At 42.4% G+C, this 20,809-nt stretch overlaps 2 protein-coding genes across 2 annotated transcripts in view; one reads left to right on the top strand and one right to left on the bottom strand.

Moving 5' to 3' along the window:
- Positions 1-4,078, top strand: part of LOC102289299 (actin-related protein 2/3 complex subunit 5-A) — an 8,298-nt gene extending 4,220 nt beyond the window's left edge. Inside the window, exons 3-4 of the mRNA XM_014330708.2 lie at positions 3,124-3,300; positions 3,490-4,078. Coding sequence (XP_014186194.1) covers positions 3,124-3,300; positions 3,490-3,552 — 240 coding nt within the window. The 3' untranslated portion in view covers positions 3,553-4,078. The remainder of the gene's footprint in view (positions 1-3,123; positions 3,301-3,489) is intronic.
- A 602-nt stretch (positions 4,079-4,680) lies between these two features.
- rnf2 (ring finger protein 2) lies at positions 4,681-18,909 on the bottom strand. Its single transcript, XM_005951254.2, has 9 exons — positions 18,804-18,909; positions 13,365-13,461; positions 13,090-13,250; positions 11,550-11,632; positions 10,470-10,602; positions 10,290-10,389; positions 8,290-8,462; positions 7,992-8,181; positions 4,681-7,417 (listed from the first exon to the last, which is right to left on the bottom strand). The coding sequence occupies exons 2-9, from the start codon at positions 13,449-13,451 to the stop codon at positions 7,316-7,318; spliced, it is 1,029 nt and encodes a 342-aa protein (XP_005951316.1). The 5' UTR covers positions 13,452-13,461; positions 18,804-18,909; the 3' UTR covers positions 4,681-7,315.
- Between the last annotated feature and the right edge of the window lie 1,900 nt (positions 18,910-20,809).

The raw sequence follows: 20,809 nt of genomic DNA on the forward strand, positions 1-20,809 counted from the left end.
TGCTTCCCTTAGGCAGCATCATTAGAAGGCATAAATGATACCCAGCTTTATCTATCCATGAAGACAGATAAGACGGGTAACATGAAATATGGTATCTAAGCAGATTCTTGGATGGCATTACCTTGGCCTCCAGTAACACTGTGAGGAACCTTGGAGTCATTTTTGACCAGGACATGTCCTTCAATGCACATATTAAACAATCGAAATACTTTACGTGGGTTACAGTTGCTCCAAGACAGTAACAGTAATAGACTAAACTAATTACATGATACAATATGTTACAAAGTTTAGAAATATAAGAAATAGCTCTAATATATACAAATAGCTCAATTATAAATATCAAGAATATATGAGGGACATTTAACCTGTGAACTTTGTCACTTGTGCAACAGTGTGTAGCTATTGCAGTCTGTACTGTGCATTAGATGGAGGAGTTGTAAAGGGAGATGGCCACAGGCAGAAATGATTTCCTGTGTTGTTCAGTGGTGCATTGTGGGTAATCTTAGTCTCTCACTGAGCGTGCTCCTGTGACTAGCCAGCACATCATGGAGTAAGTGGGAGGTATAATCCAGCATTGTCTTCATCTTGGATGATAGCTGCCTCTCAGGTACCACCTTAAGGGAGTCAACCCTAAACCTGCTGCCCCAGCATGCAACACCATAGAGGATAGCACTGGCCACAACAGACTCATAGAAAATCCTGAGCATTGTCTGACCAATGTTGAAGGACCTTAGAGACGACTCTGGCCCTTCCTGTAGAGTACAGTGATGTTTTTAACCCAGTCCAGTTTATTATCTATGTGTACTCCGAGGTATTTATAGTCCACATGGATTGAAACAGGTGTCACAGGTTTCCTGGTCCTCCTAAAGTCCACAATCAGTTCTTTGGTCTTTGCCACACTAAGCTGCAGATGATTCTGCTCACATCACAGCCCTCTGGCTACTCTGACTCATCATCCCTGCTGATGCATCCAACCACCGCAGAGTCATCAGGAAACTTCTGAAGATGGAGGTCTCTGTGCAGTGGCTGAAGTGTGTGGTGTACAGGGTGAGGAGGAAGGGGGAAGGACGGTCCCCTGTGGTGTTCCTGTGATGCTGATCACCTTGTCAGACACACACATATTGTGGTCTTCCTGTCAGGTAATCAACAATCCAGGACACCAGAGAAGCATCCACCTGCATCGCTGTAAGCTTATCACCCAAGAGGGTCGGCCTGATGGTGTTGAAAGCACTGGAAAAGTCAAAAACATGACCCTCACAATGCTCGCCAACGTGTCTAGATGGGTGTAGACGCGATTGAGCAGATAGATGATGACATCCTCAGCTCCGAGAAGGGGCTGGTAAGCAAACTGAAGAGGATCCCTGACGTGGTCTGAGTATGGGTCGGAGCTGGTCCAGGATGAGTCTTTCCAGGGTCTTCATGACGTGGGATTTCAGGCCTGTAGTCCTGGGGTCCTCTTCTTGTCTCTGTCTTAGAGATAGGCACAGAGTAGAGCTGCTACCCCTCCACATTGAAATTAAAGGTTTCCTCTTTGATAAAGCATGCAGTTGGGGCTGGATCAAATGAACCTAAATCCTCCCTTGGTTACCCTGCAGTAGGTTTCGGCTTCCCGTGATGCACTGAGTGTTGACTGTGCACTGACTATATGTTTATACATCACTCTGCATATGAGTTATTATTCATCTCTGGTAGGGCTGGGTATCGTCACTGATTTCTAGAATCGATTCGATTCCGATTCACAAGGTCCTGAATCGATTTGATCTTCGATTCGATTTGAATCTGGGAAATTTTGACAGTCAGAAATATTATAATTCAGATCAGTACATTTACATATTTTTGTATCTATAAAAAGGAAGCTGACACTTTCCAGACTTTATCAAAGGTGTGAGCATCACAGCAGAGGCCTTTGTGTCAAAGTCGCTGAAGATAAAACACAGAAAAACATGAAGGAGATTTTCCTGTTCTGGAATTTTATAAAAATATTCTGCAGTACATCAAAAATGAAAGAAAACCATTAATCAGCATATGAACATCACCTCTGAAGTTACAGCGGTTTTATTAGAGACACGGCTAACAGGCATTTTGTATAATTTTAAAAAGTTTACATTTGTTCAGAAGCCTGTTGAACAGCAGAAATTAGGTTTTCTTTTCAGAAGTAAGTAAAAAAAACATCGGCCGACAGCCTGTAAAAAACGGTAGACTTGTGCGTAACAAGCAAGCGAATAATGCAGAAAACAGATTTTTAGACTGGAAACTGTTCTTGAAGTACAGAGAGAGAGAGAGAGAGCTGTGCATGAAGTGTGATTTTATCCTGGTGGAAGCAAAACGGCAAAAGTCAGAGTGAATTCATGACGATGTTTATGTGAAGCGTAGTTTGGATCTGCTTTTGCTGCTGGTTCGGTCAATATTGTTTGGAGAGAGATCAGACTAACAGCTTTAGAATCCGCGCAAAAAGGGCATAAACACAAAGCTCGACCCGCCGAAACATCAGAATCACCGAGCTGTCGGCTTTCAGCCCCGACCGTGTCCGTCGGTGAGAAAGGCGACATCTCACTGATTCTGCTCCGCGCTTTGTGTTTACGTCTTTGTGCAGAAGCCGTGTTCCTGCTCTAATTCACTGACTTAGATGTTTGGTGGTTGTCAAAATTTTGTGACGTTTCACCTGAGATTCTGGAATTTTGGGCAAAATACATTTATATTAAAAAATCGATTCAGGATTTTAATGAATCGATATCACGTTATCCAAGCCAGAATCGATTTTAATCGATGCATCGATGAATAAAACCCACCCCTAATCTCTGGCTCTTCTTCCACAGCGTTTCTTTTTTCTGTCTTCCTCCCCAGCCCTCCCTGAGTGGGATTCTGCTGGAGTCATCTTCCTGCTAAAAGGGAGTTTTTCATTCCCAGTCTCCTCACAGTGCTTGCTGTTTTCTTTGTATTATTGTAGGGTCTTTACCTTGCAATATAAAGTACCTTGAGACAACTGCTGTGAATTGTGGCTATATAAATAAAATTGAATTGAAATGATGTGGGAGCTCAGATGTCTTGATGGAAAGTGTTCATTTAGGTACTTGCTTTTTAATATGCAGTATCCTCCCCCTCTTTATGTGTGTTGGTGCATAGGAGCGAGCAGAGCAGCTGGTGGTCAAAGTGTTGAGCAGCTTCAAGAGCAGTGACATAGAGAAGGCTGTGGGCTCTCTGGACAAAGCAGGAGTGGATCTGCTCATGAAATACATCTACAGAGGCTTTGAGAAGCCCTCTGACAACAGTAGTGCTGTACTCCTGCAGTGGCATGAAAAGGTCAGTGCTTTCTGTTAATTAAGCTAATACAATCTTAGAGTGGAAATTGTGCTGAAATCGAAACCAGTTTCCATTAAGTGGTTAGTGCCACGTTCACAAAGCCAGAGCTTTGATCACAATCACAGACGATTCCCTCAAATCATAATGCAGAGAAAAGTTTATGGACGTTTCTTTTCTGTGCGTCCTCAGGCCCTGGCAGTGGGAGGAGTTGGCTCTATCGTGAGAGTCCTGACTGCGAGGAAGACGGTCTGATGGTCGCCGAACCTGCAGCGTCCAGTCACACGCCACAGCTGATTGTGTTTCTGAGCTCATGTCTTTATATAGGACTTTTTTTCCAACTGCTCTTCTTTCTACTTTTTTTTCTACTTTCTGGATTTCACACACATTTCTATGATTTCAAAGTGCTGGGTGTCAGTCAGGCGGCAAGGTGCTGGCACCTCACACAATCTGTTTGGCATCCCTGCAAAGAGACCTCTCACCCAGACGCAAAGCAGCTCCGCAGCTCCTCCTTTAAACAGCTCCCCGGCTGCTCTGCTGGCTCTCGCACCATTCGCGCTGTCTTCTCTGCATCTTTCCCCTTTTCCTTTGGTAGAGTCGGACTCATCCAGAGGAAACGTTCCTGTTTACCCTCAACTTTCTCAAGATGTTTGTCCACTTTTTTTTTTTCTGCTCATGCCAAAACTGTGTTTGGTTCAGCCTGATTCGTGGCTGTTCTTCTTACGTTGATTCTTTGTATATTTGAAACAACAAAAGAATAAAGAGCCGAAGCTGAACACTTGTCTTTTCTGCTTCTGTTGAATCCTTTTATACATATAAAACTACTGTAGTTGTTTTGCTCACACATTTGAAAATGAGTTTGTATTCTGCTTTTATCACAACAGCAGGATAGTTGTTAGTGATGGGACGAGCAGAGCCGTCGGAGCGTGTCGAGAAATCCGGACGGTCTTTGATGAACCGCCTTTTGAGGCTTTCTGCTTTATGGGCGAGTGATGTGAGTGACAACTTTGAGCCAGTAAAGTATTAGACACGATATGCCTGTAAATAATGATCGTGTTTACTATAATATTCATAAGTTTTATTTCAAGTTTAAGTGTTTGTTGTGCACCAGGCTAGAGTAAAACACCATCTCATCTATGGGTGTCATCCAGATGTGGGACTTTATAGGACTGTTTTACTGGTGCAGTCTGGCTTCCTCAGTGCAAGAAACCAGTGGAGTCTATGGAGAGCCACATGTGCCAAAACTAAATGCATCATTAAATGAAACATAAGCTAATTTTGTTTAACATTCTGGTATTTTGAGCAATGTTTCTAACAAATGACTATAATTATTGATATTTTTTATTTACAAAGTAGCAGAACAAATGATAGAATCAGCCAATGTTCAGGGGAAAAACTTTAATATGACAACTGAATCCAATTCATTAAAAATACCTTTGATGTGAAGTTACACTGATGTATTCAGCTCTATGCCGAGGTCATGTAACACTGGACTCCACTGAACTGAAAGGATGTCAAACATGATTACAGAGCAGAAACGGCACCGTGTGCTCCATGTTGAACTCAGATTCAGCTTTATTGACCAAACAGAAGGATGCAGTATACAAGCTCCACACACTGCTGATCAGATGCACTCGTCCTAAACGAAACATGAGTAACGCTGTGACTCGTAGGGTTCTCTCTCATGGTGAGTGTATTTTGTGAAATGGGACCATTTTCTTTGCTAAAGTTGAAAGTCACGCTCCTCTGTGACTTTCAAAAGTCCAATGTTGATTTCTGCTCAAACTATTTTTATTCAGAATAATGTATAGGTCAGTAAAACGAAACGGTATCTGCTCAAGCACTGAGGTTAGTTGCAACAGCTAGTTTCTACTTTTCCTTCAGCTGCTACATTTTGCTTAACTACCTTTTTCTCTAGAACGGCAGAAATGAGTAAAGTGTCATCTACACTCTCCAGACCCGAAGTTATACTTACTGTGCAGAAAGATCGTTCTCTGGTTATCGACTCGAATGAAAGAATAGCAGCAAATCGTCACCCGAGACGAGCTGCATCCAAAGAAAGAATGTTTGCTGTTTTTTAGTTTCAAGGTTTAGGAAACAAACGAGTCGCTCTAAACTTTATAAACTTTGCTTCATCGACTTTTATCCATAATTTAGACGTTTCTCTAATAACATTTTGACTTGCAGTGAGCAGAGCACTTCCATTTATTTAAATTAACAGATTCTCCAACTCCTCTAATATAACCCATACTATACATTAATCAGAAACATGGCATTGTGCTATACCATTTGTTTAACAGCTGCAGGTTTTAAAGACAGACGGAAAACACGTTACAGGATATCAAACATGATATTTGTATGAAACCAAATCATTTCCATGTTCTGTGTCTGAACACTTCCTTTTCCCACCATCAGTGAAAACAAGTTTATGACATGACACAGGCTGTACTGACAGTTTATTCCCTTCACATTCTCATCAACACATTTCAGTAATCACTCACAAGTAGTGTCCATGCAACCGAGCATGAGCTCACGTTAGCACAGCTCAAACTCTGCACATGTTTGTGGTTTGTTGAAATGTACCAACTGGCAACCAGTCTGAACACAAATTGACAAAGTCACAACATTTACGGTACACGTTTAGACTCGCACTCACTCAGGAATCACCCTTTCCGTGGAGTTTCTCTTCCGAACACTCAGGAACCTGACTGCTAGGTGGAAAATGAAACAAACTGTATCAAAGATTTCTCCAGGATGTGTCTGTGAGAGCAACGAGTTAACCTCCCTGTGATGGACAGCCACCCTCAGCAAACAGGATAAATACTGTAAAGGTCAAACTGTCCAAGCCTCCGATCACACATACTGTTACAAAAGACATTTATAAAAGGATGAGCGACAGAGAGCAGCCACAGATATTAGAAGACAGTTTGTTCCTACAGATCAGGGCAACTGAGATTCTCCAACTCAAATCAGGGTTCATAAACCAGCTGTACACGTCAACTTTGTGACCGTGACAAGACGACCAAATCTGTTGGTTTGTTTCCATTTTCACGTAAACTAACAGTGACACGTGGCAAGATTCTCTTCCGCTTATCAGGACTGCAGGGATGCTGGAGCGTATCCCAGCTACCACAGGGCGAGAGGCGGGGCACGCCCCGGACAGGCCTGTCACAGGGCGAGCGACCATTCAAACCTGTGGGCCATTCACAATCACCAGTTACCCTAACCAACTGTGATGTTCTGGGAGTACTGGGAGAGAACCACACAAACAAAACACAGCAAGGCTGGACAGTGGAGTCGAACTCAGGACCTAACCACTGCACCACCGTGCCGCCATAATTATATATAGAAGAGTGTTCTAACAGAAACACATTTCAATGCAACACATATTCACATTGTGGCTTTTATTTACTTCCATGCATGTCAGATGCATCGTACATGGCCCACTAATGCATGGCAAACTGTTCACAGGCATTTTAACAAAGCGCATCATTCTGATATCCTGGAGGTCACTGGGAGTGATCGTGTGCTCCTACACTGTTTGGACAGAGCTGGTCCTGGTTTTTAAGGCCCTAAACCCAGCCACATGTCACCCATGTGATGCAGGGCGGTTTCCAAAGTCAAACAGACCCACGAGTCCCGGCCTAAAGGCCATCCAGATGAAGACAGTATACCATGTGCTTTTAACTTCACGCTATAGATGGACCCTGGATTTGTTTGGAGAGAATCCACAGTTACTGTCAGCAGCCCAGTCTGTCGGCTGCTGTTCTGATCTGCTACATCATACTAAGATAGAAACAACACGGATACAGATAATATAAAACAAGGGGTTTCTTCTATGTACAAGAGTCCTTTTGAGGGTTTTAGTCAACCCTGTTCATCTCCTTCAGAAATACACTTCTGCTCTTGTTTCTGTGTGCCGCACAGGTATCCATGTCCATGCATTTGATTTTCCTCTGAGTGTGTGTGTGTGTGTGTGTGTGTGTGTGCGCACGTGTGTGTGTGTTTTCCTGGCCGTCTACTTGTGTTCTTTAGTAGGGGCAAAGTAGAGCTCCATGGGTTTGTTGACCTTCCAGTACTTTTCACTGACCAGTTCCAGGGAGAAGGAACCATTCAGCACCTGTGGACAGAGTTCAACACGTCAATTCCCAAACACACTGAATCACACAGTATTTTGAATGTAGCCATTGAATCTGTTGTTGTTACTGTGAACTGTTTTTGCACATAGAAAAGCTAAACCTGCTGTCTCACCTTTGTGCACATCCCTTTACAACATCGTACGTCTACATCAAATGTGCCAAGTGCCAGTGTTTTACATCATTTCCTCAAGGATTAAAAAAAGGGAATAAGTGGTTAGCGCCCCCTAGTGTGGTGCCTCGTTGACTACAGCCAACATGAATTCTTCCACTTTAAAAATAAAACCACAAAGCTAAACCTTGGTATACTAATAATAATGCTATACTATATAACTTGTTTTATTTTTGTGCCAGCCCCTAACACTGTAAGAAAAACATGGGTTGGAAAAATTAAAACTAATGGCCACCAGATTATCATACTGTGGGTGCAAAAAGTCTTCCGGTCTTACAGAAGTCTGTGGAACAACAGCCTTCAGTCCACGTCTGTGTGGATCACAGTGAAAAAGACAGGATAGCTATATGTTTAGTAAAGCCGAGTGTGTCTGTGTGGGTGCTCACAGTGAACTGGTTTCCAGCTGTAGGTATGTAGATGGTGTACTGTTTCTCTGAAGCTGCCTCCACATTAACAGGACTGGCTTCAGCGTTTCTCCTCAGCTCCTCCAGAGCCAGTCGCACAGCCAGGTATTTAGACAGGTGATCCACTGTGGCGTTACCGGATGTCTTTATGTAGCGAGGGACAAACTCCACACTGTGCAGACACAAAAGCACTCGTGTGAATATGTGCAGGAACTGGATTTTCAGAGCTAACGTAGGGTGTGTATTATATTGAAATGTGTCAGCAGCAATGTCTGACTACCTGTTGTGACCGTCATCCTTCTCCATCAGGGTGGGGTGTGGCCTAAAGACCAGCTCTATTTCACTGGCACCACCATCAATCACCGAGTCCCCGCCCCCGTTCTCTGCAGCGTTATCCATGTCCAAACCACTGTCGTCGCTTGTCTTGGTGCGCTTGATGCTCGGCCCGGCCTCCTACAGAACCACAGTTAAAGATGAAGAGAGATCACCCATCCTAAAAATCACTGTGGTCCTCACACTCGTGTGTTTGTCTCTTTTCCATTAGTACTCGGATCGACTCGCCACGCTTTTCAGGGTTTCCCATTAGATAACAGCTCCTGGTACCAGTAGGGATGGGTACCGGTATCCGGTGCCATTATGCCGGTGCCTTTTTTTTCCCTGAGATGTCATACACTTTGGATTCTAGCCAATCATTTTACGTTTCTGAGGATAGTAGGCGGGCCCAGGCACGTACGTTCTTTTGAGCAGAGCTACAGATTAAAAATGCCCAAAGCGAAGCGGTCAAAGTCTGGCTGTACTTCACAACAAAAGATGCAAACTCAGCAGCCTGCAACAAGTGCTTTAAGCTGATACTGTCAAAGGAGGTAACACCTCGAATCTGATGAAACACCTGGCGACGGGTTTTTTTTAAAGCCGAGAAATGCGCCGTATTTGATAGCTTGCTGCGAGACCTCACACCGAGCGCATCTACTGCGGGTGTGGTGCCTGTTATCGGACCCGGAGTTAGCAACATCCCCCAAAAACCCCAATAGCCTCCGTAATGTCTTTGTGCCTGCGGGAGTTCGACGGGTATAGGGAAGCGCTGTGTAAGGTTCCCGTTATTGATGTTTGGGTGGTTGACCGGGACGGATTTTCTCCTGTCACTTTCTCGTCATCCCTGACGTGCTCTCCGTTGTTTTTTCCCTGCTAATTTTAGCATCACACGGCACAGCTTCTGTATCACGTGGTATAAGGCTCCGCCCTTGTCATTTGTTGAGCAGGAAGAGTGAGCGCTTGTTTTCATGCAGATTACGTCCCGGATCAAAATGCGGTACAATCGTCGTCTTTTTTTTTTTTTTTTTTTTTTTTTTTTTTTTAATCGTTGTCATTTGGAAATGAGATCGCACATAAGTATGAATCGAGATCGCGATTTTCTAACGATTAATCGTGCAGCCCTACTGTGAAAAGCCAGGACAGGAAAATCTCCTTCATTTTTTTCTGTTTGATCCTCAGTTACTTTGACACAAAGACAACTGCTGTGATGCTCTGATGAAGTCTCACAGTGTCAGCTTTGTTTTTATACACAGACATAAATGTAAGGAGATGTAAATGATCAGAATTATAATATTTCCGACTGAGTAAACACTGAATCAATGGGGACTTTGTGATTCGATGATAGAAGTCAGTGATGATACCCAGCCCTAGTCATGCTCTACATGAAAAATAAAGAAAAGGAAGACAAAGACGCCAATGCCTCTGTTCCAGTAGTACCTATTGGTAAATGGACTGATTCTTATAGAGCGCTTTTCTGCTCTCCCGGAGTACTCAAAGCGCTCTACACAACATGCCACATTCACCCAATCACACCCATTCTCACAAGCACTTTCTCTATATGCTTTCTAACTACATTCACACACATTCACACGCCAATTGATGCGTCGGAGAGCAACTTGGGGTTAGTATCTTGCCCAAGGATACATGACATGCAGACTGGAGGAGGCAGGGATCGAACCACCAACCTTCCGATCAGTAGGTGACCTGCTCTACCTCCTGAGTAACAGCCACCCCAAATCAACCTAATCCTAATCAACTACACTCGGCTTAGGTTGTTTTCCATTACAGCTGAGTCAATGTGGGTGAGGTTGTTACAGCAACGCGGCCTGAAAGTTCTGCGTGTAGCTTGTACCAGGTAATAACACCTAATGAAAAATCCTAAAATCGAGTCCAGTTGAATCAAACAGGTACACGTGGAAAAGAGGCTTAAGCGGTACACAGAAAGCATCCATGTATACCACATCATACCTGATTGCTGTGGACGGAAGCGTTGCTACAGTGGGAAGAGTCTCCATTATCCTCAGCTCCACTGCCGTTCTCCACTGTGTGTCTCTTACCACGCTGTAGTCTGACACAGAGGTAACTCGCATTCATTGAAATGGACTGAGTTTAATGTGAGTATTTGGAGCATTTGTACACGTCCTTTACCTGGTCATAGCCTGTATCTTCAGCCCTTCTTCTATGCTGTGGGATAAGGCTTGCTGGTTGTTGTGTTTGCTGATGCGGGCCAAAACTCTTTCCTGGTGGGCTTCGTACTCGTCACGGCTCGGGTAAATCTTACCTGAAAGTAGAAAAATGCCACGAAAGACTTCACGCACCATGTCCACACGTAAATAAACAGGAAATAACTATGTATAATATATACACACACATGTTTTCAGACTGTCTGTGTCTTACAGGTCTGAAAGTACACGTATATAACAATTTGTTTTTACATAATGATCCAATTACAATAAATTAATGAAGGCTGTGTTTAAAAAACATTTATTTTGTATTATGTTTCTCTACAGAAAACTTGAGTATGAACCAAATAGTGATTTTGGAGAATTGTTGATTGTAGTGATTTCATACTGTGCTGTAATCATCATCATCTGATTTTTAAAACTGAGAAAACTAAAGAAATGATTTTTGACCTTAGGATGTGCACATGACTCAGTGGGGATTGATAGGTGTACGACACAGCAGGTTAGCTCATATGAATACTCAGGCATCTATGTGGATACCTTTTTTTAAATGGAAAGGCTGTGTTGGGTTTTTCTGTGAGAAATTAGCTCGAAGACTACAAAGAGAACCAGTCTCGCCAGTAAAGATATGAAAAAGATTCAGCAGGATCATAAAACTGTTAATGATCCATCCCATATCTTTTCTGCAGTACGAGCCGTTACTCTCAGGGAGACGGTACAGAGCAAAGAAAACAAAGCAACAGAAAGTCTCATTCCTCCCTACATCTGTTGCACTTTTAAATAAGCACTTGGCACTATTTAAACCTCTGGAGCAACATCGCTGTGTAACTGAACACTTGCTGGCGTCGTGTCACAGGAAACAAAGGTGTATTGATGAATCTATTCACTTATTTATGGATTGATCTTTGTTGCTGCTTTCATTATTCAAATGCTGCCATGTTTCTTCTTCCACAGTAATGTGAAAATGACACAAAATGTTCTTCCTGCAGGCATAAGAAACCATCAACATGTGGATGTAAAGCACAACTTTCCTGACATCACTTACTAATCAGAGCATCAAAATTGGGGTCTGGACGCAGCGATCTCTTGGACACCAGCTTCTTACGACAGGTAGGACACTCTTTATTACTGCGGAGACAGCAAACGGCATCAGTGCCACTTCCACATGAACAACAGGTAATCATGCACAACATCTCAGTTGTTTTCTAACGTCTGTATCGGTGTTATGAAAGCAAAACTCATGACCTGTGAAAGCCTGAACAACAACAGACGAAGTGACAGTATGTGAAAACAGCATATCAAAAACAAGGAAAATTCATACCACACTGAGGCCGTGCTAGCCCATCAGCATGAGACGATGCTCGGACTGTTACTGTGCATCTGCATGCCTAATGCTTATATCTGTAAGTGTGAGTGGAAGCAGGTGCTGTGACTGTAAGATGGTCACTCTCACACATCAACCTTCAGGTGAGAAGCTTTGGCTTTTTGAACCAGTCTCACTGCTGTATTATTACTATGCTAATATCCTGTGGGGTAGGTGCAATGTGTTTTATTAGCCATGTTTTAGTGCCATTAAAAGAGAGAGTGGATTTGGAAAGAGCAACTCATTGATAAAAAGTTAAAACTAATTTCCTGGGCTAAATTTGGCCGTTAACTCTGGCCTTTGAATAAAGCTCGCTTCAGCCAATACCAATCATGGAAGGCTACACAGGCTTCCCGACAGGCTGCACAGATGCTCCGTGACTTCACTGCCGCTAGTGCTGCACGATTTTGCATAAAATGAGAATCACGATTTTTTGGCTTAGAATTGAGATCACGATTCTCTCACGATTTTCTTTTCCAGTATAAATATTTATTGCACTTATTAACTGCACATCAACTTCATAACAGTTGAGACTGAACATAAAAACAATAAATAAACATAAAAACAACAAAATGTTGTCCTGCTTGAAATTCCGTCTCCACCGTTGCTCGACGCTGCGTGTACAGAGCAGGTAGTGCAACAATAGAAAAATAGTTGCGGGACGGCACTGTGTAGCGTTTGTCTAGGGTGTTGATCGTTTTCCTAAATCCCTCGTTTTGCACAGTGTTGATGGAGCCATATCTTTGGTCAGGTGATAAGTGATAGCCTCCGTAATGTCTTTGTGCCTGCGGGAGTTCGACGGGTATAGGGAAGCGCTGTATAAGGTTCCCGTTATTGATGTTTGGGTGGTTGACCGGGACGGATTTTCTCCTGTCACTTTCTCGTCATCCCTGACGTGCTCTCCGTTGTTTTTTCCCTGCTAATTTTAGCATCACACGGCACAGCTTCTGTATCACGTGGTATAAGGCTCCGCCCTTGTCATTTGTTGAGCAGGAAGAGTGAGCGCTTGTTTTCATGCAGATTACGTCCCGGATCAAAATGCGGTACAATCGTCGTCTTTTTTTTCTTTCTTTTTTTAAAAATCGTTGTCATTTGGAAATGAGATCGCACACAAGTATGAATCGAGATCGCGATTTTCTAACGATTAATCGTGCAGCCCTAACTTCCGCCCTCTCTGTCCAGCTGTGACGGTCATATTACTCAGGTGTTCCCGTGCACTCACCCAGATCTCAAAGCTGTGATGATGCAATCAGCACAGAAGCGATGCAAACATTCTTTGGTAGTCATCGTGTTCTTCAGCATGTCCAGACAGATAGGACACATAAGTTCACTGTGCAAGGACCTGGGTGACACCGCTATTTCCAGGCCATCTGTGATAGCCTCCTGTGGCAGAAGCAAACACACAGACTGAGGTTAGCACCAAGACGAACCAGGCCTAACAATCACAAACACAGCCGTGCCACAGGCTGACTGTGATGAGGTGGTGTTAGTGATTACCTGTGGAGTCCTCTGTAGCTCGTACAGACTCAGCTCCCAAGTCTTGCTGAGGGGTTGGACCCCATTGGTCTGAACTGTTTGAGTCATCACTGAAACTCTGAAAAACAGAAAGGAAAAATGGAGACTCTTCTGCAAATCAATGATAACGAGTTATTCACTCCAAATTAATGGTAAGCACAGCACACTTTCTATTGTCACACATAAACATGTAACCTGTAATGTCAATGAGTAAAATAAAAGTTCAGCAATGAACCAAAAATCCAAAAAGGAGAACAACCAGAAAGAAAGACAAAAAACTGGTGGACAGGGAGTCGGGTTGGTGGGGGGTGTGGGGGGTTGGGCGGAAAGGGAATGGGACTGGAAGTCAGCCAATCAGAAAGCAGAAGACCAAAAGGTCTCACTGCCCGCTGACCTCTGTTCACCGTGCTGGATTCACAGCGCACAGGAAGCCACGATTTGTTTCCTTCAAAGCTTGCTTTAGCACATCAGCGCTGCGATTAATGCAGAAGTCAACACGGACGCACAAACCCTTCATTCCTCATGAGCAGCAGCAAAACTTTTTACCATAAACGCACTGCCATTAGTGTTAGCGCTGGCATCTGACACAGTCCAGCTTCTCACCCAGTTTGTCCGACTGGATGAAACACAGCACTGTCAGAGACATCACACTGATCCACGGTCTTACTCTGTACTTTTTTTCTATTATAGTTATTTACTTATACCTTTCATAGTAAATTAAGCTGCCAGTAAGTTTATATAGAATTAGAAAACAATGTGTTTACAGTGTCTATTTTATAAAATCCCCATCTAAGCTCAGAACAGAATAGGAATATCCTTTATTGTGCCTCATTGGGAATATTCAGGTGTCGCTGACAGGCAGAGATGCAGATTAAAATATCGTTTTAAACTTGTGGGTGCTGACTTCTCTCAGACTTTAATTCAGGACTCTTGGAGGGACTCGTCTCTCTCGCGCTCTCTTTATAGTCTCCATTCATGGAAAGGACTAAGAGGTTTTTATACTTTGCAGACTGAAGCAGCTAAGGTCACTGCACCAGTAAAATGCATTTCTTGGATAGCAGTTGGAAACATCGCCTTCAACAGCATTTCATTGTCATGTTATCATTTTAACAAATGTAACTCTTTAGATGTAATAGGGTTGTTAGGAAGCTTTATGGTCTTGTTTTATTTAGACATAGGGCTGGGCGATATAGCCTAAAATCCATATCGCGGTATAATTTGAAGCATGTACGGTAACAATATATCTCACGATATATTCTTTTCTTCTGTATACTGTATATTCCGCACTATAAGGCGCACTTAAAATCCTTTAATTTTTTAAAAATCGACAGTGTGCCTTATAATCCGGTGCACCTTATGCATGAATTCTGGTTGTGCTTACTGACCTCGAACCGATTTTATGTGCTACAGAAATCTGTCAAAATGATTTAGTACGAGTTTGGTTGCTACGAAGCCGCACCGCTTAATGGATTGTCGGAGTATTACGGCTGCCGTAGTCAGGAGCCTCGCGGAGTAATCTGGGTCCAAAACTCCGTCTGCTTCAGGTCCCAAAGTCAAACAAACACTGCGGCATCACTGAGAGTTACAAACTGTCTAAATTCTTTCATCTGTAATAAAATGATCAGCGTTGCTGCTTTACCAGGTGTAACAATTAAGTTTAACATCCAGGAAAACACAATTTATTAAATTCAACGGAGTTAGAAGTTAGCAGGAAGTTAGCTCGCTAGCTGAGAAAATTAAAACGTACAGCTCTGCTACCACTTCCAACATAAATGAGGACAGAAAACTAAACAGCAGCGACGTTTGTAGGGTTACTGAAGTTGTCGAAAACCTTAGACAAAAATAGCAGCTTAGAGATTGGTCTAAAATTGCCAAGAACTGACGGGTCCAAACCAGGTTTTTTTAGAAGCGGCTGGACAACAGCTTGTTTAAACGAATGAGGAACAGTTCCATTTGAGATACTGCCATTTACAATAGCGAGGATGTTAGGGCCGACTGTCTTCAGCACATCTCTGAGAAATGGTAACACATCCAAGGGGCACGTAGTTGGTTTCACGTAGTTGGCATTATTATATCAGAAAGATGGGATAATGAAACTGGTTTAAATTTGGAGAGAATGAACATGCAGGTGGTTCAGAAGTGTCGTGGGATGGGAGCGGGATATGTGCTCTGATATTATCAATTTTTTCAGTAAAGAACTTTTGAAAATCCTCAGAAGTGTGTGAGGCAGTCAAAGATATCACTATGACTGTCGCCCGGCATAATTTCCACATGATATTGTTTGCAGCCGCTGCAACGCTTTCGACCAAAACAGGTGCAGCTTGATGACAACATCAACATGCGCTATCGCGGTAGAGCGGTACAGCCAAAATCTCAACTGTTGGCCAAATTCATATTGTTTCTACCGTATACCGTTTATACCGCCCACCCACATTTAGACGCTTCAGTGTGATCCTTAAAGGAAACCCATCTATGAAATGATTATGAGTGGGTACCATCATGACACCTCGGACACACAGAAGCCCTTGTATACTTCTCACTGGTATCCACACAGGTACTAATACCCCAGTAATCGGCTTGGCTCAACTCAACTCGGTTTTTAGGGTTTTCCATTGGGTGTTAGAACCTGTTACCAGATACTTTTTTAGTACTTATTTGGCCAAGCTATCTGAAATTGTGTCGTCAACAGACTGCCATCAATGGGCTGGTCAATAGAGTCGCTCGATGAGTCACGACTCCTTCGCGATAATCCAAGCCGAAAGTGGACAACAAGGGAAAAGGACACACAAAAAACAACACTGTGGTGTCTGACGAAAAGTCATACGCCAAACAGCAGGCATTTCACGTAAACAAATGACATCACGGGGTCGCTATAACGACTCCACGCAGATTAGGTGGTACTCCACTGAAAAATGGAAAATAATTTCTAATTCTTAACTGAGCTGATGTGTTTGGTGCTCACGACACACAGGGTTGTGTAACCTGGGCATATGGATCACTCCTAATAACAGTTCGTCTATGTACAGATAATACAAGAAACTAGAGCTGGGCGATAGAACGATAACGATATGTATCGCGATATAACTTTTACTCGATAGAGAAATTAAGCTATCGCGATAGACCTCGCCGCTCTTGTCCTCAAAAAAAAAAAAAAAAAAAGGTCAGCCAATCCAAACTAAGTAGCGCAGAGCCGAACCAATCACAGCCGCAGCGTCACGTCGCGTGACTTGTTACGTACAGCACAAGTGCCAAGCCGCACGTGTGTTTGTTTGGGAAGCAGCCAGCGGGTAATGGAGCCAGCGTAATGGAGGAAATGAGTGTGCCGACTAGAAAAATCAACCGAGCGTGACCTTAAGAGAAAACAGATGATGCCGGAGAGATTGTCGAACGGAAGAGCCAAAGAAGTTCCGTAGTGTGAAGGTATTTCGGCTATTTCAAGTCTGACAAAAAACAGAGTAGCGTGCACTGTAAATTGTGCCGAAAGCAAGTCTGGAAATACAATAAACTGGTGCATGCGTCACACTGACTCGGTTCTGCTTCTATGCCCCAGCTTTGTTTACTTTTTCCCACCGAGGCTTCTAGACTTCTGATTGGCCAACATTTCTGCACGGTTAGGAATCTAGCGCCACCTGCTGCTTTGGCATGTTCATAGCAGCGTTTTCCTTCATTTCTCCCTTTATGTGTGGACGGGATTATTTTTTAAAACGAAAACGGAAAATCTCCGTTTTCAAAAATACCCGTGTACGTGTGGACGTAGCCTCAGTCTCTGACTGGAAGCGCTAATTCGTCATTCGGCTTTTGTCAGACTAAAGTAACTGTTAAAACTGTTTGAAAAGCTCAGCTATACAACAAGGAGAGATTGAGAATTTCCTTTTAGTTCTCAGTTTATTTGATATTGACAAAAGTTAGTCAGTTTTGTCTGTTCTTCTGTAAAACAAACTAAGATTTATTTTTAGAATTAATATTTTGTTTCTAAGTGGAATTGACAATTTAGTCTGTTTCGTTTGTTCTATTTTGAAACTTAAACGCTTTAGCGGCTGCCTTTTGTGTAGTTTGCAATATTTGCCTTTATTTATCTGAAAAAGTCTCATGTTCCTTAAGTACATCTACCCTGTTGAACTTATTATGGGAAATAAATATTTAAATCAAAACAAGCTGCTGATTATTTCACATTTTACTTGTGAGCAACGGCACATTTAAATCTTACAAATATAGTTATTTGGCTTATATCGTGATAGATATCGTTATCGCCTGAAATGAAAAAAACATATCGTGATATGAAAAAATCTCATATCGCCCAGCTCTACAAGAAACCAGTGTTATTTGTGTTATATGGGGCTGTTCTGTCGTGGGTCTGAGAGGTTTGTCTAGTCAGAATGTTATACTGTATATATGTGTGTCTGTCTTACAGTGTACTCTCGTAATGTAAAGAATAGCTGCTGCAGATAATGGAGACCTTAATAAGTTTCAAGTTAGACTTCTGTGCCTCCCTGCTTGGCCTTATTTCTCTGTCTTGTCTGCTGCGTCTCATTTGGGTGTTTGCAGCTTTGCTCCTTATTACCTGTTGGCCTCTGTCTTTGTTTTGGTTTTGCCCGAAAAACAACATGGCAAAGACTACCCAAAATGCATTGCGATACCCAGCACTAAAGAGGTGAAAATGGGGGTGGTTCACATAAAACACAACGAGCGGTTTCAAAGGCAAGCTACACAATCTTTCCACATATGAAGAATAAAATATCAATAAACACAGTACAATGAGACGTAAAATGGGGGCTGCGTTGACCAGTACATTACCATGACGTGTTTGTACCGCAATCATTAATCTGTGTCCATAAACAAAACCCTGTGTGCAGCACACATTCAAATTAGACACGGTCTCTACGGCTGTTAGCGTGTAAACGGGTTTTCTCAAACGCACAGGCAGCTGAGTCGACTCTGATATTAATTTTCCACCAAGTTTTTAGTGTTAGCTTATCAACTGTTGTTCACGGGCAGACCTCGAGCACAGATTTCAATGAACCCACGGTGCTCGGCTGCTAACCACGGGCTACCGAAGAGGCTAGCTGCTCCTCGCAGCGCTAACGCCAGAAAGGAGCTGAACACAGACCGTGACAAAGACCGCACGATCGTGGCGGACACTCATCTCGTTTCCATTTAAATAGCACACACAATTACACGACGAGTTATTCAATAAAATACTCGGGACGGAGTCACGAATGTAATTTGTGGCTGTGACAGAGGGGAAAACAACAACAGACAAGAGCCGAGCACCGCTGTCCTGAGCTGAGCTGTGCGGCTGTCCAGCCTCCAGAAAACAGCGTGAAACAACCACAAACTGACGCCTGGAGCTTTTTAACCACAACTTCCCACACAGGAGCGAAGCAGGAATCCCAGCTGGGAACATCATTTTTCCATACTTACATTTTCAGTTGTAAGAGACGATCCAGCCAGCGCGTTTAGGCGAAGGCAATATGGCGGACACACAAGAAGCAACGTAACCTGGGAAACCGAGTCCTGTGCTGGAAGCCTGATCAGGTGACATCTGTACACGTCAATGACTGTAGAAGTCACTGCTACACACCCATCACCCAAACTCCCATCAAAATCAATAAAAACACTTTAACGGAAGCCAGCTTCACCTAATTATGGCCCATTGTCTTATTATATGGAAAAATGTGTGTCATGAGTTATAAGTAACAATCTCATCATATTAATAAAAGGAGTCATAATTTGTAAACATAAATTATACCAATAGTTTCTGATATATGATATAGTTAATCATGATTATGAAAAACCCACCTCATAAATATAAAATCTTGAATAACAAGTGTTTTTGTTTGTTTTTTTATTGGACTGGTGGATGGTGCAGTGGTAAATGGATTGGTTCTAATATAGTTATTCTGAACTTTACACCACCAACCTCAGTGACTTTTTCTGTGCCTGAGCGCATTCTGTCGAACATTCACACACATTCACACTCTCACGAATGCGCTGGGAGCAGCTCTAGGTTTGCGTATCTTGCCCACGTACACTTTGGCATGCAAGCTGGGAAACAGAGCTGCTGTGTGAGAAGGAACCTGTGACGCTTGTGTGCAGCCATTATCCAGACACCTTCCAGTGCAAACATAATAATATCGAAGCCCTGGCAGTTTTTTAAAAAAGTCATTATAAAGATGTGTATGTTAATATAACACAAAGTGTTTCTTATTCACAATGTCATCATAATGTCATCGTTTTAAAGAATAATTTAGAGATTTCCTTATAACACAGCACAAAGTGCTGATTATGAAAACTTAAACATAAACTCCTTTTCCATATGTAACTGAATCAGAACAGGTGAAGCCAATTGAAAAATGTATGTTTCTTTATTTTGTATAGATTTTTTCTTTTCTTTGCTAAATGAACTTCTGAATATTGTTTACATGATTGAAATAAAATTAACAAACAAACAATAAACAATCATTTTAAGAGGTGTTTCATTATTGTGCCAGTTTCTTTTCTCTTTTCAGTGGCAGACGTGGACTTTCACACTTTTCTGTTTTCCCATCAGAAACAGATTTGAGTCTTGACTTGTTCATTCAACTTCTATGTCTGGTTACCACCAGCACAAAAGCCACAAATAGTTTTCCTTTTTATATTTTGAGCTGTGGGTATGAACCAATCCAATGAGCAGATACATGCATCTCAACATGATGATGAGACGCTATGGAAGAAATGAGGGTATTGTGTTAGGGAAACCCTCGGTCTGTCTGAGGGTGGTATTTTTACACCAAATGATCAGAAATACACACAAAGTCAGACAGAAACACTCTGATAAGGATGCATTTTTCTGTCTGCTTCACAGTCAGCCACACATCAGAGTCTTTAATTATTGTACTGGAACGTAGTTTTTAATCACTGCCACTAGAGGACATCAGTGCTCGAGGTTAGCCTGTCACTGATTTGCAGGGCAGTTTGCCAGTATGGGAACTATGCTCATGTCTATGTTAATAAAATAATTGTTTAAATACCTTTTAAATTACTATGCTTTAGTGTGAAGCAGGTTGAAATGACTGTATAAGTTGTGATATATTGCATAATACGTCTTTTGCTTTCTCACACATAGTGTATGTTGTTAGAGGGATTGGCCACACCCAGCTGGTACGAAGAGAAAGAGACTGATAGGAACTGTGAAAAGACAAGAAAAAGTAAGGAGAGTAATTGAGTGGTTTTTAATTATTGTTTCAGATAACTAAAGTAAATATTAGAAAAATAATATGTAGATATAAAATACACAAACTACACCTTTGAAGAACACTGAGAAAATAAGGCACTAGTTGTGCTGTTTGTACCCATTCTTATGTGTGGTATCAGTGAATGGACTGGTTAACACCGATTTGCATGAGCTATGGGGACTTTCAACATCCACACACTGTGTATTTTATGAC

Source organism: Haplochromis burtoni, unplaced genomic scaffold (genome assembly GCF_018398535.1).
Source record: "Haplochromis burtoni strain Fernald_Lab_line unplaced genomic scaffold, NCSU_Asbu1 Contig_959, whole genome shotgun sequence".
NCBI lineage: Eukaryota > Metazoa > Chordata > Actinopteri > Cichliformes > Cichlidae > Haplochromis > Haplochromis burtoni.